Source organism: Dipteris shenzhenensis, chromosome 10, assembly GCF_047967505.1.
Source record: "Dipteris shenzhenensis isolate YYH24624 ecotype China chromosome 10, Dip_SZ_1.0, whole genome shotgun sequence".
In the NCBI taxonomy this organism is placed as follows: Eukaryota; Viridiplantae; Streptophyta; class Polypodiopsida; order Gleicheniales; family Dipteridaceae; genus Dipteris; species Dipteris shenzhenensis.
Window position 1 is genome coordinate 38742480 of NC_141605.1, and position 20274 is coordinate 38762753.

The 20274-nt window shown below is 45.7% G+C and overlaps 1 protein-coding gene across 3 annotated transcripts in view; it reads right to left on the reverse strand.

Annotated features, from left to right (window-relative positions):
• LOC147897789 (uncharacterized) overlaps positions 1-20274 on the reverse strand; it is a 160285-nt gene that overhangs the window by 77268 nt on the left and 62743 nt on the right. For all 3 annotated transcript variants that reach the window (XM_087380506.1, XM_087380508.1, XM_087380507.1), the window contains 4 exons: positions 8994-9120; positions 8686-8780; positions 8261-8384; positions 7968-8048 (listed from right to left, as the gene is read on the reverse strand). In XM_087380506.1, the coding sequence (XP_087236632.1) occupies positions 7968-8048; positions 8261-8384; positions 8686-8780; positions 8994-9120 (427 nt within the window). The remainder of the gene's footprint in view (positions 1-7967; positions 8049-8260; positions 8385-8685; positions 8781-8993; positions 9121-20274) is intronic.

A 20274-nucleotide genomic window follows, 5' to 3' on the forward strand; every position in this document is an offset into this window, starting at 1 on the left:
GTCCTTACCCCAAAAGGTGTTGTCCTACTACCTCCTGGCACTTCTAGATCCCTAAGCCCATGAGCTCCTCGTCGAGCTTCTGTAGACTTAGTCTCAGTGCCTGATCCCTGCTCCTTGCTGCCTTGGTAGACAGCCAAGGGTACAGCCTCTCTATAGCTGTGTCTGCAGCTATTCAGCCCAACTGGCTCCCCTGAATGGCGGCCCAGATGCTGCTGCTCGGCTGCTCCAATCTGCTCCCTAAAGTGCTGCCTGAGTGGATATGGAATGAGGTACCAATGGCTTCCTTTTATAGGGGCTGGATGCCCCCCAAAATGGACAACCCAACTGTCATGTGCACGGATTGGTATCTGACGTGTACTAGGTACACAGAACTAGCTCAGGTTAGCCTGGGGAGGCTTAGAGCTAGGCAGGCTTGATTCTCGGGTTGAGTGGCAAGGGTACGAACTATTTATAGGTCTTCGCTATTTTTGGCGCCGGGGCCCGAGTCTATAAAAGAGGCCCAGGGGGTTCAGTTCTCAGTGTGCAGTTGGGAGCAAGTCTCGTTCCCAGGTGCTAGGTCTGATCCTGGATTGAGTCGTGGACGCGCGCCTGCATCTTAGCGTAGCCCAAGGCCCAGTGGCAGATCCAGGGCTTCACAACGCCACCTGGTGGTATGGGACACCAGGCTGGTTTGGATCTGATTGGGAGTTCGTGCCAGTAGCTCAGCTCATGGCTCGGAGGGGACATCTTCTGATTCGGGATCACATCCCGTAGATGTCACGGTTGGGTGGTGAGCAGCCTGCTCAGTTCTGATGTTGTGTGTGGTTGTTTTGCAGATCAGGGGTTTCAGGAGTGCTGGGACGTGTCAGTTGGTATCAGAGCCAACTCCTGAGGTAGGAACTTCTGATGCGAGAATTTTTGACGGATTTCTCTTCCAGGTGTGCCCTAAATTTCGAAATTTCTTGGTGCGTTTTTGCTGGCTACCTGGGATAGAAGGGGTGGAGAGATATCTGGGAAAAGGAAGAAGAAAAGGAGAGAGAAAAATCGAGATCCCTGAAGGCCTGTGAGAGAAGTCTAGAGGAAGGGGAGAGAGAGCAGAAAAGCAGGAGAGAGGGGCGGAAAAGAGCAGCAAGGGAGGCGTGGAAGTGGCGCTTGTGATGGTACGGAGTAGGCAGGGGCAAAGAGAGGCTTGTCAGCCTGTGCAATAGGCTGAGTACAGCCTGCGCAATAGGCTGTGTACAGCCTGCGCAACAGGCTGCGAACAGCCTGCGCGTAGGGCTGCGTGCAGCCTGCGCAGGGGGGTGCTTTTTTCGAAAAAGCACCCCTCCAAAGCTAGAGGGGCTTGGCCTTTTTTGGAACCTCAGCTTCCAAATAAGGCTGCCCTGCACCCTATATAGGTGGGGGCAGGGTACTAGCCTACCCACAAGCAGCCTAGAGCTTCGAGCCATCATCTCGAATTCAGCACCCGCCTGCATCATCCGACTCTGCCTGCGCCAGCGCTGCTCTGCATCGAGCAGACTGCAGCACTCGTACCTTGCCTGCGTCAGCCTGCGACAGCCTTCGAAGGCTCTGCATCAGCACCGTACAGACGTACGGAATATCTGCGCCAGCCCTGTACCTGCTGCTTCAAACCCCGACTGTGCAACTGTACCTGCACACTGTACGGATGCCGTACAGTTACGTCAGCACTGTACGGCCTCCGTCAGCATCTGTACGGCCTGCGTCAGCAGCCATACAGCCACGTCAGCAGACCGTACAGCTACTCCAACAGCACGCACATCCGGTTGCGGGTCCGGAGAGGCCTCGGGATTCGTGGGCTTCCGATTCGCCGGGTTCCAGCATCTCCTTCCGTCAGCATCATTCGGGACGGTTTTCTTCTGCTCCATCCTCCTCTTTGCTTCGTTTCAGTTAGTTATTTCTCTCAATTTGTATTCAAATCAGATTTCAGCCATGTCTGATGCTCAAAATCTCGAGTTCACCATGGGAGAGCAGGACTTGGATTACACTCCTATGGGAGAGGAGGATCAGGGTCTCTATGACGACCTGATAACTAAAAAAGCCTTCAGTGAATTTACGACTGCTCTTGATGGCAAATTCGAGCAGGTCAATGCTAATCAATCGGGGTTGACACAGCAACTCCAGGGGATACAAGCAACTCTCACTCTTCTGGCTAGCATTGTACAGGCACTCACGCATGTGGATGCCATGGCTTCAGTGCTAGGCCCGAATATAACTCCAGATCCTTTTCCGGGTGACCAAAAGTCAAGAACAAAGGAGGTAGTTGACGCTTGGTTGCACAAGTGGCAGGTACACTTCCAATTCCACCCCTATCCAGATGAGAAAAAGATCCAGCTTGCAGCAGGGTTTATGTCAGGTAAAGCCTTGCTATGGTGGAAAGAACTCCAGCCTAAGCCTGATACTTGGACAGATTTTGAGAGCATCTTCAGGAAGGAGTTCCTGAAGAAGGAGGATGACTACGATATCGTTGGCAAGCTCAAGGCCCTCGATATGTCAAAATTAAACTTGACCTTTGAAGTTTATCTTCAAAGATTTAGGGATCTGCAAACCAGGGCCACTAAAATGGATCCAGTGACCTTGTTAGGTTTCTTCGTGGATGGTTTGCCAGACTCCTACAAGTTGCAGATAAAGAACAACAAGTGCACAACGTTGCAGGAGGCCATGACATATGCACACATATATGATGATACCATGGCCGGTACCAAGGCAACCACAGTTACCGATACCAGTGGAAAGAACAAACGCAAGTTCTTTCAGCATACGACTGGTATTGGGGAGACGAAGTCTACGGACAACGCCTCCAGGAAAAGCTTAACTCCAGCAAAGAATGGTAAGGCCCGTTTCCTTCGCACTCTCAGGCTCAAGAAAGAAGGCCGATGTTTCTATTGCAAGGAGCGGGGCCACACAAAGAATGAGTGTCCTAAGCGGAAGAACCAAAAGTTGGTGCTAGGACCGAAGCTCCAGGCGGGTCCACGTACCGCAGCCAAGGGAGCAAACCAAGTCGCGATGACAGGTATTTCAGTAAATGTCATTACCTGCCCACTATCTTGTAATTGTACTTTCAATACTTCGTTGTTTGGTTCCCATGATCTTTTCCGAGTTTATGAAGAAGTTAGGGACCAACAGGTTCACATTCTCTTTGATCCGGGCAGCTCTCACAATTTTGTTAATTACAAATTTGTGCAGAAGATGGGGCTGTCCACAGTACCTAGCGACCACACCTACGAGGTGCAGCTTCCAGCTGGAAAGCAGTTTTGGGATCGCAAGGTTGAAGCGCTTCCTATCCGGATTCAGGCCTACACGGGAGCTCTCACATGTTATGTTATGCATCTAGAGCATGTAGACTTGTTGATCGGGATAGAGTGGTTTAAAACCCACAATATTCAGATCGGATGGACGGAGCATACGCTTTCTTTTGTAGATAAAGACACCCAATTTTGTATTCAGTGTGATAAAATTTCCCCTTCTCAGGGGCCTATTGTATCTGCGATGCAGCTTCGGAATATATTAAACAATTCTCATTATGATGTCTATCAGTGTGTTTTGATTCCACTTTCTTCATTTGTTGTTTCGGTAATTAACAAGAATGAATTAAGTGTGTTTGAACACCGAGAATTGAGAATGTTGTTAGATAATTTTAAGGACGTATTCCCAGCTCAACTGCCGGAAGGTTTACCTCCAGAACGGGCAGTAGATCATCGCATAGACTTAGTCCCAGGGGCTCAACCTATCAGTGTACCACCTTATAGGATGAGCCAGGTAGAGGAGGATGAGTTAGCTATCCAGCTTCAGGATTACCTGAATATGGGCTATATCCGCCCCAGTAAATCACCTTGGGGTGCACCTGTCCTCCTAAGAAAGAAGAAAGATTCTTCCTGGAGAATGTGTATAGATTATAAACGATTAAATAAAGTCACAATTAAGAACCGCTATCCTTTACCTCGTTCCGATGATTTGATAGAACGTTTGGCCGGAGCGAAGTATTTCACTAAGATTGATTTGCGTACGGGTTATCACCAAATCCGTATCTACGCTAAACACATAGATAGGACCGCATTCCAGACTAGGTATGGTCATTACGAGTTCCTCGTATTACCTTTTGGTTTGACCAATGCTCCTGCTACTTTTCAGCAGATGATGAACGATTTGTTCAGGGATTTTCTGGGCAAATTTGTTGTAGTGTTCCTAGATGATATCTTGGTATATAGTAAAACGCTTGAGGATCACATAGGACACCTCCGGGTTGTCTTAGTTGTTCTAAGACAGCATAAGCTTTATGCCAAGATGAGTAAATGTGACTTCTTTATGAAGGAGATCATTTACTTAGGACACAAGATTTCTTCTGAAGGTATTAGCATTGATCTGGATCGTATCCAGAAGGTTTTAGAATGGCCTATCCCTCAGACTGTGAAACAACTTCGTTCTTTCCTAGGATTTACGGTATTTCTTCGGAAGTCAGTGCGTGATTATTCACATATCACGGCACCCTTGACCAACATATTGAAAGGTCGTGGACGCAGGTCTACCCAGCCGATCTCTTGGAATGATGCAATGAACAAGGCTTTTGAAACCTTGAAGTTTTCTATCAAGGAAGCACCCGTTCTTGAATTACCCGATCCTACCCGGCCTTAGGAAGGAAAGCTAGATGGGCAAAATTAATGCAGGATTTTGATTTCGAAATACGTCATCGTAAGGGTTCGTTGAATAGTGTGGCAAATGCCTTAAGTCGAGTTAAGTTTGTAAATGCTTTGTCATTTACGGAAATATCCTCAGACCTATTTCAATCCTTGAGAGGGCTATACGCAACTGATAGTCATTTCAGTTCTTATTGGCAGAGAGTCCAGGATGGGAGCTCCATGGTTGACCAAGACTCAGGGATTGTGCCACCTAGGATACAGGCGGCAGGAGGTCAGTGGATGATTAGGAACGGCTTGTTGTTCCGGAATGAAAAGATTTGTGTGCCTGATGTTCTGGACCTTAAATCCAAGATTCTCTGGGAGTGTCATGATGCTCCTAGTGCGGGACATCCAGGTATACATAGGACTCTGTCTCTTGTGAAGCATACCTTTTATTGGCCTAAGATGCGTGCATTTATAGAGAACTATGTAGTAGGTTGCCGAGTTTGTCAGGTTACTAAGGCTGAACGCCTTAGAAGCGCGGGCTTATTACAGCCATTACAGATTCCAGGGAATAAATGGGAAAGTATTTCCATGGATTTTATTACTGGTTTACCTCGAACGCGCAAGGGTCATGACTCTATTTGGGTCATAGTCGACCGTCTGACAAAAATGGCTAGATTCTTACCTACAAGAACAACTATTTCAGCTGTTCAGTTGGCTCACGAGTTTGTGGACCACTTGTTCAAGCTGTATGGTTTGCCATCTGACATAGTTAGTGACAGGGACTCAAAGTTTACAAGTAACTTTTGGACACTTGTTTTTGAGAAGTTAGAAACTACTCTAAGTATGAGTTCCTCGGATCATGCACAATCCGATGCCAGTACAGAAAAGGTCAACCAGTTGGTTGAAGACATGCTTCGGGCATATGTATCTAAGAGACAGTCTTCATGGGAAGATTATCTACCTATGATTGAATTTGCTTACAACAGTGCAAAGCATTCTAATACAGGTTACAGTCCTTTTATACTTATGTACGGGTTTCAACCTATGTCACCAGTTATGGTTGGATTAAAAGGGATTCAAAATGATGCTGCTAAGAACTTCTTGCAAGACATCCAGGAAATGTTGCAGTTTGCCAAGGAGTCTATTAGAAGTGCCCAAGATCTGGACAGATTTTATGCTAATAGACATCGTTCACCCAGAGAGTTCTCTGAAGGAACGATGGTATATTTGAGAATTCCTAAGGAATCCAAGAGCCTAAGTACTGGTTTGGTTCCGAAATTATCCCCCAGATATTGTGGCCCATTCAAGGTCATTAAAAGAATTGGACCAGTTGCATATCGACTAGAATTGCCTCCTGATGTTAAAGTACATCCAGTCTTTCATGTCAGTAGACTGAAAGAAGTCTTCGGTGCAGATGATCAACTTGTTTCTCCTCATGAGATTATAGAAGTTACAGATTTGACTTTTATTCCTCACGAACCTGAATCTATTCTTGAATTTCGTGAAAGACAGATTCGTAATCGTACTATCACGGAATACAAGATCAAGTGGAAGGATCGTGTTGAGGAGGATGCAACATGGGAGACATTACAAAACCTCCAAAGAACATTTCCAGATTTCTTAGCGAACTCAGGAGTGAGTTCTTAGAGGAGGGGGAGTATGTCATGTGCACGGATTGGTATCTGACGTGTACTAGGTACACAGAACTAGCTCAGGTTAGCCTGGGGAGGCTTAGAGCTAGGCAGGCTTGATTCTCGGGTTGAGTGGCAAGGGTACGAACTATTTATAGGTCTTCGCTATTTTTGGCGCCGGGGCCCGAGTCTATAAAAGAGGCCCAGGGGATTCAGCTCTCAGTGTGCAGTTGGGAGCAAGTCTCGTTCCCAGGTGCTAGGTCTGTTGAGTCGCGGACGCGCACCTGCATCTTAGCGTAGCCCAAGGCCCAGTGGCAGATCCAGGGCTTCACAGCGCCACCTGGTGGTATGGGACACCAGGCTGGTTTGGATCTGATTGGGAGTTCGTGCCAGTAGCTCAGCTCGTGGCTCGGAGGGGACATCTTCTGATTCGGGATCACATCCCGTAGATGTCACGGTTGGGTGGTGAGCAGCCTGCTCAGTTCTGATGTTGTGTGTGGTTGTTTTGCAAATCAGGGGTTTCAGGAGTGCTGGGACGTGTCACCAACCTGCTCTAAAAACCAACCCACCCAGTCTGAAACAGCCGACTGGTGGGGGCACATTTATTGAGGGCTTGGCTGGCCCTGCCTGGCCACGTGGCTTCCAGGAAGCCACTGGCCCAAGCTCCTGCAGCCCTAATCGGGAGGCTTATTTGCTGGCCTGAAACCCTCTCGAAAAAGGTGCAATCATCTCCTGCAGATCCGCCTCTGTTCCAGCCAGGTTCCAGCCTCTGGATCCTCTCCAAGAATTCCGTACCACTTTCTGTATGCATCCGTACTGCTGCTGATGTCATCACACCTGCCAATGCCTTGTTTCCAGCCTGCTTCTCCTGTGCAATCATGCTCCAGCCAACCTCTGACAGATACATGGCACATCCTTACCAGATCTGTCACCATGGTGGCTCCAACTTGCCAAGTATCCTTCTGGACTTGCTACCCACATGGCAGCCCATGTGCTGCCCATGTAGCAGCCCCATTCTTTCTTGTTTTGTTGTGAGCATGCTGCCCACATGGCAGCTAAGGTGCTGCCCATGTGGCAGCCACATCACCACGTGGTCCCCCCCCCCCAAAAAAAATGCTGTCCTCATATGGGGGCTTACAGATGGGGAGGTGACCACTCCACTTTCAACAAGGCTTCCCAAATGTCTTATATAGACCACCTCATGACCATCAACAGTCTGAAACAATCAGCCACTTTGACCAGGTCTAATTAGAACAGCTGCTCAATTGACTTTCATGCGCAACCCAAGGCCAAGATTTCTTATTAGGGATACGTTCCCCTTGCTCCTACCCAAAAATCCTTTGTAAGATTCTAGAGCAACATTATGCAGACTCTATTCAGTGGAACCTAGGTGCAGCATCTCAGATGTGAGATCCCTTCTGGAATAAAATTCATTAGTAGTAGCATATTACTTTTTAGTCTCAAGGGGCCTGAGGGATGCAAGCAGAACAAACCATTCCTAGATAATGATTTCTAAAACTTGATTCTTTACTGTCCATAAGGTTTCTTATGCCTTGCTATCCCCAACGTTTCAAGTTCATGCCCTGCATCGGAGCACACTATATAACTACAGCAGCATGAGTTATGTTTGAAGGCACAGGAGACCCAAGGCTGCAATCTTTTAGAGCGTGTAGGACAGAATTGAAAGCATTCGAGATATGAAAGAAGAACGATGAACCTGAATAGCATCCAACTCCATAATGTCAAACCGAGCCTTCTTTTGGATCACTTTGCGCATATACTGTATAGCAACTTTCAACTGACAAAATGGAGCAAGACATATTCAGCATGCTTCCTGTCAGACCATGATTTCTTATCTAAGCTTCTGTCCTAATGATATAGTGTCACATATCATTTTCTTTCCTCATTAAGTGAGAGATCATTTTCTTTCCTCATTTAGTGAGAGAGTAGTATCTTAAAAACTATCCACTACACTTTCACTGAATTCCATAATAAAACCAAGAGCCATACTGTAAATTTTGGAAGGCGAATCTTGTAAACATCAACAAGTTCCATCATAAGATCGACCAGATTTGAAAAAGGACTATCAAGGACCATTCCTGCAATCAAAGGATCCTGTGCACCATACATAAGACTGCAGTGGCAACAGTGACCCAAGATTGAAAGTCAGTCACGAATCCAAATTTCATCATTTTTATATTGATCTGTTTGCAACCATATAGAACAATTTAATGATAAAAGGAAAAATAAGAACATGAAGAGCTCATCTGTGCAGAATGTATATCACTGTCACTAATAAGAAAGAAACATTTCATGAACAGGATGCACAATGTACACACTCATCGCCCTTGTGTCATCAGAACGCGCATGACAGTAGTTCAAACATGACAACAAAATTCTGCCTAGGAAAAGATGACTGACTATAAAGAAAACACCTTGTCACAGCACCCATTGAGCGACCCCAAAGGCCAATGCAAGATATCCTTTTATCTGTCCTCAGATGTGCTATAACAACCTTCAAATCATCCATCTGCTTCAAAGCATGAAAATCGAATAAACAATCAGAAAATTAATCAAAATATGTCAGAAATTCTTATATATTTACAGTGTGTAAGCTTAATGTCATCTGAAAGGAATGAAATGCAAAGCTACATTGGACTTCAATAAGAGATCATGATTTAAATGGTAACATAGAGCACATATTTGAAGACGATAAGATGGACACAAGCAATGTGATTTTGACCTCGTTCCAACCAAGTGTCACATATTCTCCTTCCGAAAGCCCAGAACCAGAAAAGTCAAGGGTGAACACAGTTATATTGGATGGCAAAAGAATGACAGCTGCCTCACTTGCATCAGCTCGGCACCCACTGCATACAAATGTTGCAAATCTAGATTAGCCAGTTCCATACAACAGAGAACAATCAGTTTCTGCTCTAAATTCTAATCCAGATTTTCATCACTTGCATCAGCTCGGCACCCACTGCATACAAATGTTGCAAATCTAGATTAGCCAGTTCCATACAACAGAGAACGATCAGTTTCTGCTCAAAGTTCTAATCCAAATTTTCATAGGTACCAAAATAATAGTTAGAATAAGATCACCTAAAATGCAGTTTTCACTCTCCAAACATCTTTTTATGATGTTCCCTGTACAACTATGTTGTCATTGCCAAAGCTAAAAGAACATTCATGATGGTTGCAAAGTAAGAAAATCTTGTTAAAAATGTGTGGGCAAGCACATGCCTACTTGGATTGGAGTCAATGTGAACAGCAATAGACACAATTGAGTGAGAATTAATGAGGTATGAGAGCTAAGAGGATCATCTATTACGTTCAAACAAGTTACGAACGACTGTCAACCAAGAAGATTTGAACAGCAACTGTAGGTGGAGTCCACCCAAGTGGACTGTAAATCGTATAAGGGATATCAAGTCGTAGGAAATTTGGATGTAACTGGTAGGTCCATATTGGGATTACCAAAGGTCAAAGGTCGAATTCATGTAGCTTTAACGTATGTTCGACTACTGATGCTATCTTCGGTCTAAGCGCAAGCATGTGCGACAAATACTGAAAGAGAGATACTGAAAGACAATGCCAAATCAGTTTCTCCTCCAAGCTTTGGGCCTTAGACCCCTGCTGCTACTATAGACTTGCAACCTCCCCTACGTGCTTGGCCCTATCGGTGTCGTTACTCTACTGCCCTAATCCCACAGCAAGATCCAACCATGTCCCTTTAATGAGGGCTCACAACTGGTGGTATGTGTATTAATGGACAGAAGGTTGCCACACCATCTGTAGGAGATGGATGTGTCATCCCCGCGGATTTAACTTTCAACCCATTCGTGTTGCATTGCCTCTTTATACTGTTTGAGGGTCTTTGCATAATCTACCAAAAACTCATCCAACCAAACTGTGTCGAATACCCTTTGATGTTTGAACTTGGTCAAATAAAACTATCAGCACTGCCATACGCCATGCTTGAATCAGTGGAGAAGAATCTTATCGGATCCCCCTGTCCCCACCACTTGTGGTTCCTCCTCCTACCTTACTCCATCCAAAGGCGTTCCAACGTACAAATTCAGCCATGTACCTGAAACATTGATTACAAATTCATGAAGCAGGTAACTGCAACTGCCTGGCGACGTAGTTCACCTTTGTGATCGAAAACTCCGCATGCAAGCATGTGTGATTGCATGTGCTTACTTAGAACACACACAGACCCACACTTACTTTAACCACTTCTTGACCTCAGTTTAAGCCGATTCCTACCTTAAGGCAACTTTCTCTCACGTGAGTCCACATGCAAACCACATGGAGTGCTCTTTCCTGTATGCGAACTCATTTGGAGTGCATGCAGCCATTGCATGAGATTGCATGCCCCCTAGCTTGTGTGTCCACTTGGACATGCTATGTTCTTGACTCCGTCTATGTACTACCACTGGTTTTCTCCTACAAACTACCTTTCCTATGTTCTTGACTCCTGTTGGGGATATCATAGCCAAAGAGTGTGTGAGATGTGTTGTGTGATGTGTTGTACTAGGAGATCTAGTAGTGGTTTGTTGTGTGAGTGCCCAGGTCACTTTGGGACTTATCTCATATGCACTTGGTACTAGAGTGTTTGTGTGTCTAGCCTATAAAGGCTTGTACTTCACTTGTCATGTCATGCTTGATGAATGAATGTGAGTCTTTCCATTATGCCTTCATTTGAGTATCATTTCCTTCCTCCCTAGCCTCTTTCTCTCTCTTTAGTATACACAGCTTTATCACACGAAAGAGATCCATCAAACCTATACCTACTAAAAACAATAGAGCCAAACCACGTAAAGGTTGACAAGAATGTGATACAAGAAATAGAGATTGCAATGTAACTCCAAATGGAAGACAAGACAAATAGACTTCTCAATAAGAAAGAGCATGTGTCACACACCATGTTTCTAACATGGTATCAGAGCAGGTCAGTCCTGCCCTAGCCTGTCCTACCACGTCATCATCTTTTGCAACCTAACCCTAATTCTGCTCAGCTCTCTCTTTCCTGCAGCCGCCTCATTTCCGCCTTCTAGCTGCCTCTTCTTGCAGACATTTGCATCCGTCTCTGCCAGTCCACAGCCCGCCTCATTGCCGCCTTCATTCAAGACCTTTTAGAGCTTTGGGCGCTGTTCACGGCCTTCATTACTTGCTGGTCGGCACTTCTTGCAAGAGGCGCCTGCACGTGTGGTTCCCCAAGGACATTTTGGTGTTCTCCATTGCTGAAATGAGGGTTTCTGAGCTGCTGCTTCATAGCTGCCTTCAACCGAGACATTTCGGGCCTGTTTCTGGCCTTCCAGCACATCTACAGCAGCCGATTCTCTGCTTGAAGACCTGCTGCAGCACCTTGGTGTACCTTGAGGCGGTAGATGATGATTAGTGGTACTTGTGCTTTCGTGTTCTATTAAAGTTCTCAGCCTTGAGTTGTCCCTCTAAAATGAATGTATTTGGAGCCAATAAGAGGTACTCTGCCCTGAGTTGTCCCCAAAAACGATTCAGCCAAGGAGGCACTGGACAAGCTCGAGAATATTTACGCCACATCCACTGGACCTGAGGAGCAAGCTTTATCTGCTATATTCCATGATCTATCCCTCTCTGAGGTGGTAGATGATAATTAGTGGTACTTGTGCTTTTGTGTTTAGTCAATAAAGGTTCTCAGCCTTGAGTTGTCCCTCTAAAATGAATGTATTTGGAGTCAATAAGAGGTACTCTGCCCTGGGTTGTCCCTCAAAAATGATTGTATGGTTTTTTATTTTGGTATGACGGTATTGACTACCCATTTCAAAGTAACGGGGGGGTGACGAGTGATGGTCTACCCTTGCCAGTCGCAAGCTGACTAAGAAGTCACTATCACACGTGAGGTGTTGGACAATTGGACTTGCTCTTTGCAGTACTGCCGTGGAGGGGGAATCGGTTTACTCCTTGTGTGTCGGGTCTCACACTCTTTGCTCTGAAGGGGGGTGTTAGAGATATCATAGCCAAAGAGTGTGTGAGATGTGTTGTGTGATGTGTTGTACTAGGAGATCAAGTAGTGGTTTGTTGTGTGAGTGCCACATGTCACTTTGGGATTTACCCCATATGCACTTGGTACTAGAGTGTGTTGTCTAGCCTATAAAGGCTTGTACTTCACTTGTCATGCAATACTTGACGAATGAATGTGAGCCTTTACATTATGTCTTCATTTGAGTATCATTTCCTTCCTCCCTAGCCTATATATATATCTCTCTCACACACACACAATATTTCTGACCGTACAGTCCGTACTGTACGGACTACCGTACAAATTCAGCTCCTAGGTGTCACATTTTCTTGCAGGGTGCTTTTTTACACAGCCAAACAATGGCTTAATGCAAAAAATCAGATGTTTTTAAGCATTTTCGACACTGTGGCAAAGGTTGAGAATGAAACAAGACTGACGGTTCAGATTCTACGCACAGATTAGAGGGGGGGAGTATATGTCTCATGAATTTGAGGCGAAAAAGACATCACACATCAGCTTACAGTGAGGCTTACCCCTCAGCAAAATGGCAAAGTTAAGCAGAAGAAAATAACTCTTATGGAGATGGATAGATGCATGCTCACAAGAAAAAAGTTGCCTCACAGGTTTTGGCTTGAAGGTCTCATGTGTGCCAACTATGTTTTGGATTAGGCTCCCACTAAGGCTTTGAAAACAAAGACTCCTTATGAAGTTTGGCATGGGAGAAAGCCTTCAATGGAACATTTTCGTGTCTTTGGATGTATTGCATATGCCCATGTGCCTATTGAGTTTCGACATGAGCTGTCAGACAAAGCACTTAGATGTATATTTGTTGGATATAGTGCAAAGAGCAAAGGTTACCATCTCTACAATCCTGCCTCACGCCAGATGTTTGCCACACTCTACAACTTGGCTGTTGGATGCCTCATTTATTTGTGCAATACACGGCCCGATATACAGTTTGCAGTATCATAGGTGAGCAGGTATATGCACAGCCCAAAGACAGCACATTGGCAAGCTGTAAAACGCATCTTCCGTTACTTGCAAGGCACAAAGTCTTATGGCTTGATGATTCCCAAGGGGGCTGACTTGCAGATGCATGCTTACATTGACTCAGATTGGGCTGGAGATTATGACACTAGGCAGTCCACAAGTGGTAATTGTTTCTTTTTGGGACATGCTTGCATTTCTTGGCTCAATAAGAAACAATCTACTGTGGCTACTTCCTCATGTGAAGCTGAGAACAGGGCAGCTTTCACAAAAACAGTCGAATGTGTGTGGCTACGCCGCTTATTTGCTGATCTTCATCTATCATTGTAAGGTCCTTCTCCAATTCTCACTAATAGTCAGAGTGCTATAGAAGTTGCCAAGAATCCTGTGTTTCATGCTCGCACAAAGCACATTGAGGTTCATTATCATTATGTCATAGAGAAGTTGCATGCAAGGGAGATCAGTATGATCTATGTTTCCACACAAGACAATGTTGCAGGCATCTTCACCAAATCACTTCCACATGAGAAGTTTGAGGCATTTCGCAGTGCCCTGAACTTATCTCCTTTTGGTGATTGATCCTTTTCTTGTACATCGTCACATTGGCACTGCGGGGGGTGTTGGAATTATCGCCACAATTCATGGCAGTGACCAATGTATGACCAATAAGTGTGTTAGGGGCACTTTTCCCTCATTAGAGGTTTTTTCCCCTAACCACAATTAGATCCCTAACTACGATTAGTGGATAGGATAAGGTTTTGTCACTTGGACAAAAATTTCTCCCTTTTGTATCTTTCTCTATCTTATCTATTCTACGTTTTGCACTCTTCCTTCCTCTCTTGCATCCTTCATGGATGACATAAGTCCGTCATTGTAGTCCTTTGCCAGTGTTCATATTGTCATGAGTGGTGTTCCGTATTGTGGTGAAGTCATGTGAGCAATCATGTACGGGTTGGGGCTGATTTATGTGTGGGCATGTGTGGGCATGCATGCATTAAATGCTTGCTTGAAGGTTATGTGCAAAGGGTGGTGCCTAAGGTTGGGATTTGGGGATCAATTGCCTTGATCTAAGTTTAGGGGGAAGGGAAAGGAGAGTGGTAAATTCCATGTGGTGATGTGGCTGGAAATTTTGGAAGGTTAGCATGTGCATGCAAGGTGGTTACATGATTCTCCATGCTTCTATATTGTGGAGTTGGCAATGGTACATGATGATGGGATTGAAGAAGGGTTCCAGCCTTTGGATCAAAGAAGGGAAGGAAAGCATTTGCTGGATCGTTCCAGAGAGACTCACAACAGAGATCATTCCAAACATGAATGGAAAAAGAGGAGCAACCGACTTGGTGTAAGGTGTGGGCTGTATACACACAGGAGCTTGGCTAGAAAGGAGTTCAGGTGGTTGTTTCTAAGAGAGAGAGGAAGGCAACACGGCACTTTCAAAGTTATAACGCTTCGACATCCTCTCACAGGTTCTACGTTCCTTACGAAATCAGCCCGAATCAATGATCTCAATCAGCTCGTCCTTCCTGACTAATGGTGCATCCCTCAATGAAGCCACAACTGCAACACCCTCAACAAAGCCACGCAAAAACTCAAACAGGGCTGGACATTCTCTACACACACGTGAAGGAGAAAAGCGATAGTGCTCAGCACAAGGCGTTTCCATGTATCTGCGGGTATTTTGACGTCGAAAACCATTCATGCCTTGCACATAGCCATCACCCATACCAGCTCTCCGTAAGCTGACGGATCTGTCAATGCATGCAGAACCTCAGTCGTCATCGTGCAACAACTCTCTCTCTCTCTCTCTCTCTCTCTCTCTCTCTCTCCCCCCGCCATGCTGCTCCCTACTCTCTCCCCGCCATGCTCCCCTCCACGCTAACTCCACCCTGCCCGTCGTGAGGCCTTCCCGCCTTGCTGCTCCCTGCTCACCCCCCGCCTTGCTTGCTGCCCACCTTACTTCCCGTCGCCTAGCTCCTCTAGCCCACCCACCTTGCTTACCATCGCGGGAGCCCTCTAGCCGTCACGGGAGCCCTCCAGGCTGTCGCCTGCACTCAGGCCTCTTCCAAGCTGTTGCAGGGGCCTCTCAGCCCCCCTCCTCTGTCATGGGACTGTGGTGCATGCTACCGGGGAACCGAGAGTACCTATGTGAGCCCCGAGGCTTCAAGCAGCCCCACGGACTGCTCATCTGCGCCAACCAGTGCCATAGGGAGCCCCCTGGCTCCTAGCAGCTGTGTGCTGCTTGTGAGGCAGCCTTGGGCTGCTAGACATCGAGGCTGACCTTGGTGGCCAGCCCCTCAAGACCTCAAGGCATGCTTACCCCCCCACTCCCTCCTCAGTTCTCGACTCCAGTCTGCACCGAATCCGCAACTGCAAACAAGGATCAAGAAAGCAGCAAGAAGGCACTCTCCAGCTGCCAATATGGGGACAAGAGAGAGCTCACCAGACCAGAAAACAACGGGTGAGAAGGACCGGAAGTATAGCCTCATTTGGACGAAGGCAGAGAAGATAGAAGACCTGAATGTCAAGGCTTGCATATCAACACTCAAGGAAGTATGTACGATGCAAGACACTGAAATTGAATGCCTACGCAAGAAGCTGAGAGAGACCAGCTCTCAAACCTCCAAGCCCAAATGCAAGATGAAATGAAGAAATAGCAAGAGGAGATCCAAACCAAATGGACATATGAAAAAGGTAAAATGCTGCAGGACATGACTCGTGTTCTAGGTGACAAAAACAGTCATTTGGCCTCTCAAATTGAGACATTGGAAGCCCATGTTGCTGCCCTTAAAGATGAGAATGACAAATTGAAGGCAAGTGCATATTGGGAGGAACGAAAGTTAAGCCACCTTTAAACGAGGAGCTGAGCACCATTAAAGAACAAATGCAACAGCTCAAAGATGCAAAGGGGACGTCAGAGGAAGGATGCAAGATCATTGATGTGCTGAAATCATAGAATGAACAGCTCAAAAAGGAAATGGCAGCTTTGCAAACAATGGTACAAGGGAAACATGCTAAGTTCGTACAGCAATCACGAAGGGGAAGGCAGCTATGCTTGCATGGAAAGATGTACTAAAGAAAGACACAACACCAAAGAATAAAGGGAGCTCATCTCTGAAACACTTGAAGAAGAAAAACGACGGGGCAGCAAGACTTTGAATGTGCTGGTCAAAGGTAAAGGGTCAAAGGCAACGAGCACTTGGGCAAGCAGGTTTTCAGAGACAACACTCCACCTTGGACCACATTTTCATCCTGAGGGCTACTATTGAGGAGGCGAAGGCGAGGCACCAGAAAGTCTACACTTGCTTCGTAGACTTCCGTAAGTGATATTGTCCCATGCTCTCGCCTGATCAAGAGGTTATAGGAGGTTGCAACTCCTAGAGATCATGATTTGGGCATTCATGAGTCTGTATGAGTCCGTCAGAGGGAAGGTACGTGCCCCAAGAGGCCTATCAAACTGGGTTGAGAGCACTATCGGAGTAAAACAAGGTTGTCCCCTATGACCGACTCTTTTCGGGCTCTATATCGATGAGATCACTTCTTTTATCAGGGAACATACAGGCAACCAACATGACTGCTATTGTTAGGAGGGTTGCTTTTCTAGAGTCTCGAGGGGTTCTCCTTTCTTCTCTGACTCTCCTTTAGGAATGAGGTGGCATTTTCAGCCGCCACCTGGGATTTTTGTTTGCTCATTCTTAGCTGTTTTTTCTCATGCTTGACATGATGTACTCCCGCACTTGAGCTTGCTCTGCGGTTTTTATTCATACTTAATGAAGTACTTTTCTTGAAAAAAAAAAAAGATGACTTCTTTTGTCGATCGCCTAGGTGAGGAGGGTTCGATTCTGGCTGACCTGATGGTGCAGATATTGCTATACGCCGATGACATAGTCCTCATATCATCCTCAGCAGAGGGACTGCATAAACATCTAGAGGCTCTAGAGATGTTCTGCAGAGAGAGAGACTTAACAGTTAACCTTGGGAAAACCAAGGTTATGATCTTCAATACCTCGTGAGCAGTGTCCCGTCGCTAGAGATTCACATACCGTGACGAGCCTAAGGATATAGTGCAATCTTACACATATTTGGGGATATTGTTCATTGGACCACGTTTCACGATGATCCATGCGGATAACATCCCGACTGACAAAACACTTGCCCATGCGGGGCTGATATAACTTATAGCCCTTGCTTTCTGAACTATACCCAATAAAAATGCACTTGACAGATTTATCATCCAACTTAGTGCATTTCTATGAAGGCACATGAGCATAAGCTAAGCATCCAAAAGTCCTCATGTGGGAAATGCGAGGCTTACAACCCGTCCAAGCCTCATAAGGTGTGATAGTTTGCAATTCCTTTATAAGACATCTATTCAAGATGTAATTTGCACACATGACCGCATCCAACCACAACTTATTAGGCAAATGTTTGCCTTTCAACATGCACCTGGCCATCTCCATCACTAATCTATTTTTCCGCTCAGCAACGGGATTCTGTTGAGGAGTATAAGGCACTATGCATCAATGATTGATGCCACGAAAAGCCAAAAAAACAGCAAACTCCTTTGACATGTATTCACCCCCCCTGTCTGTATTAAGGTGAGCAATGTGCAGCCCACTCTCATTCTCAGCCAAGGCAATAAAGTGCTTGAAGCATGAAGAAACTTCAGATTTGGATTTCAATGCGAAAATCCAAGTGTACATGGTGAAGTCATCAATAAAAGTAACAAAATAGTAGAACCCCCCGAGGGCTGCAACCTCATGGGTCCACAAACATCACTATGAACTAGATAAAGCTTACGTGAAGCACCAACTCTCCCATCCTTGGCACGGTGCATCTTACCAAGCAAGCATGGTTCACAAACATGTTTTGTAGGCATATGCATTTTGGGAAGATCCACAACCATATCTTCCTTATATAACTTCACCAGGGCTCCAAAATTGAGGTGTCCAAACCTCTCATGCCACAAATGAGTATCTGCCATGGTAGAATCAAGAGCAAAGGCATGTGCATCGGCAAGTACAGCAGCATCATCCAAACATCTGTCATAAGCATCAAGTCTATAAAGACCTCTAGACAATGTGCCAGTCAAAACCATGGTAAAGGCATGTGTAGCATCATACACTGCACACCTAGCACCATCAAAAAGAACCTCAAAGCCACATGTAGCAATGGCTGAAATAGACATGAGGTTCTTACGAATGCCTGGAACATAAAGCACATGCTCTAGAGTAACAATACCACCAGAGACAGAAGTAAGAGCAACTTGCCCAATACCTTTCACGGTATATGGTGCATTATTGACACATGTGACACTACCCCGCTGAGATATAAGCTCCAATGAGCTTTATAAGTTCCTGCAGGAAGTGATGTGCTTGCTAGCACCACTATCAAAGAACCAGGCATCATGAACATCCAAAACTGCCATACAAGCATCATGAACATTAGGATTATACTCACATGTAACCAAGAAAGCCCAATGCTGGTCTTGTGCAAAATTAGCGGACTCATACTAGAAAAACCAGATACTGCAAGACCAGACTCTTTCTTTTTCTTTTCAGATGCTTTGCGCTTCCTGCATTCAGCCCAGGTTTCCTGCAATAATTACATCTCTTCTTCTTTCTATTATCACCTGAAGAAGAGGCACCATGTGAACGATCAACATGGGAATGAGAGGGTTTTCCAGCTGAAACCTTGCCTTTACCTTTGTGTTTGTTGTTAGAATATAGAGTCAAAGTGAGTGTATTTGTGTGTCCTAGGTCCCTAGGACTTATTTTAAGTCTAGTGAGTCCTAGACAGTGCCACGTGTCATAAGGAAGATTATCCCATATGCATTGTGACTTTCTACAATCTAGAGGCTCACACTATATAGTCTTGTACTAGTCTTGAGTCTTTTCAAGTCAGTCAACATCAAGCTATCTACATGTGAGTATTTTAGTTCATTGCTATTGCCTACTTCCATTTGAGTTCATTTCCATTATGCTTGCAATCTTTCCTTTCCATTCCTAGCAATAGCTTGCTACATGTTCCTTCGTGTGGTATCAGAGCCATGTTCCTAGCCCTACTCTCTCTTTCCCTTTCCCTTCCAAGAGGTTGAGGTGAGGAAGGCCAATGAAGCTCTCCTTCCTCCTCCTTGGAAGGCTGCCCTCTTCTCTCCTTCCTTGAGCTCTCTTCTTCTTCTTCTTCTCCTACCCAAGCCTCATCAACCGGAGCTGACTTGGAGCTGATTTACCTCGCCAGCAACTACCCCTTCTTCAGCCCGAAATGCCTCGCCAAGGGCCGCTTCTTTTGCAACCGCCTTAGTAGGCTCGCCAACTGCTCCAGCCCGCTGCAAACAAGCCGTACAGACCATACGGACTATACGGACTGGTCCATACTGCACCATGGCCGTACAATAGGCTGTACAGCCTGCCGTACAGTTCGTACATGCAGTACGGAGTGTTCCGTACAGTACGGACAGTTCCAGCCTGCCCATACTGATGTGACATGCCCGCCATTTGCTCCTTCTACCCGACATTCTCTTGGAGCTGCTGCCCGCAAGTTGGTGCCCGTATTCTGCCCCTCATTCTCTTGGAGCTGCTGCTACCGATCATTCTGCTGCTGATTTTACAGTTTCTGTCCTTCTACTTCTGCCATGAGGAAGCTCCAGAGCTGCTTCAGCTCATAAAGAACTTACCAAGGTGATCTTTCCATAGTTACACTTGCATTTCTACTCTTTTCCGGCCATGAATTCTTCCAAATCAACTACCATTTCGTTCGAGAAGTTTTCTGGTAAGAACTTCCCTACATGGCAAACAAAGATGCGTCTTGCACTTATGAAAGATGGAGTGTGGCAAATTGTTAGTGACAAGGAGAAAAAGCCACCATCAGATGAAAAGAAAATTGCACACTGGGAAAATCTGAATGACAAAGCTCTTTCTCTCATTGGTTTGGGGTTGGGTGATGAAGTTATTCATCATTTTGATTTTCATTCCACTGCTCATGACTTATGGGCTAAGTGTGAAGGATTGTTCGGAACAAAGTCATCAATTCA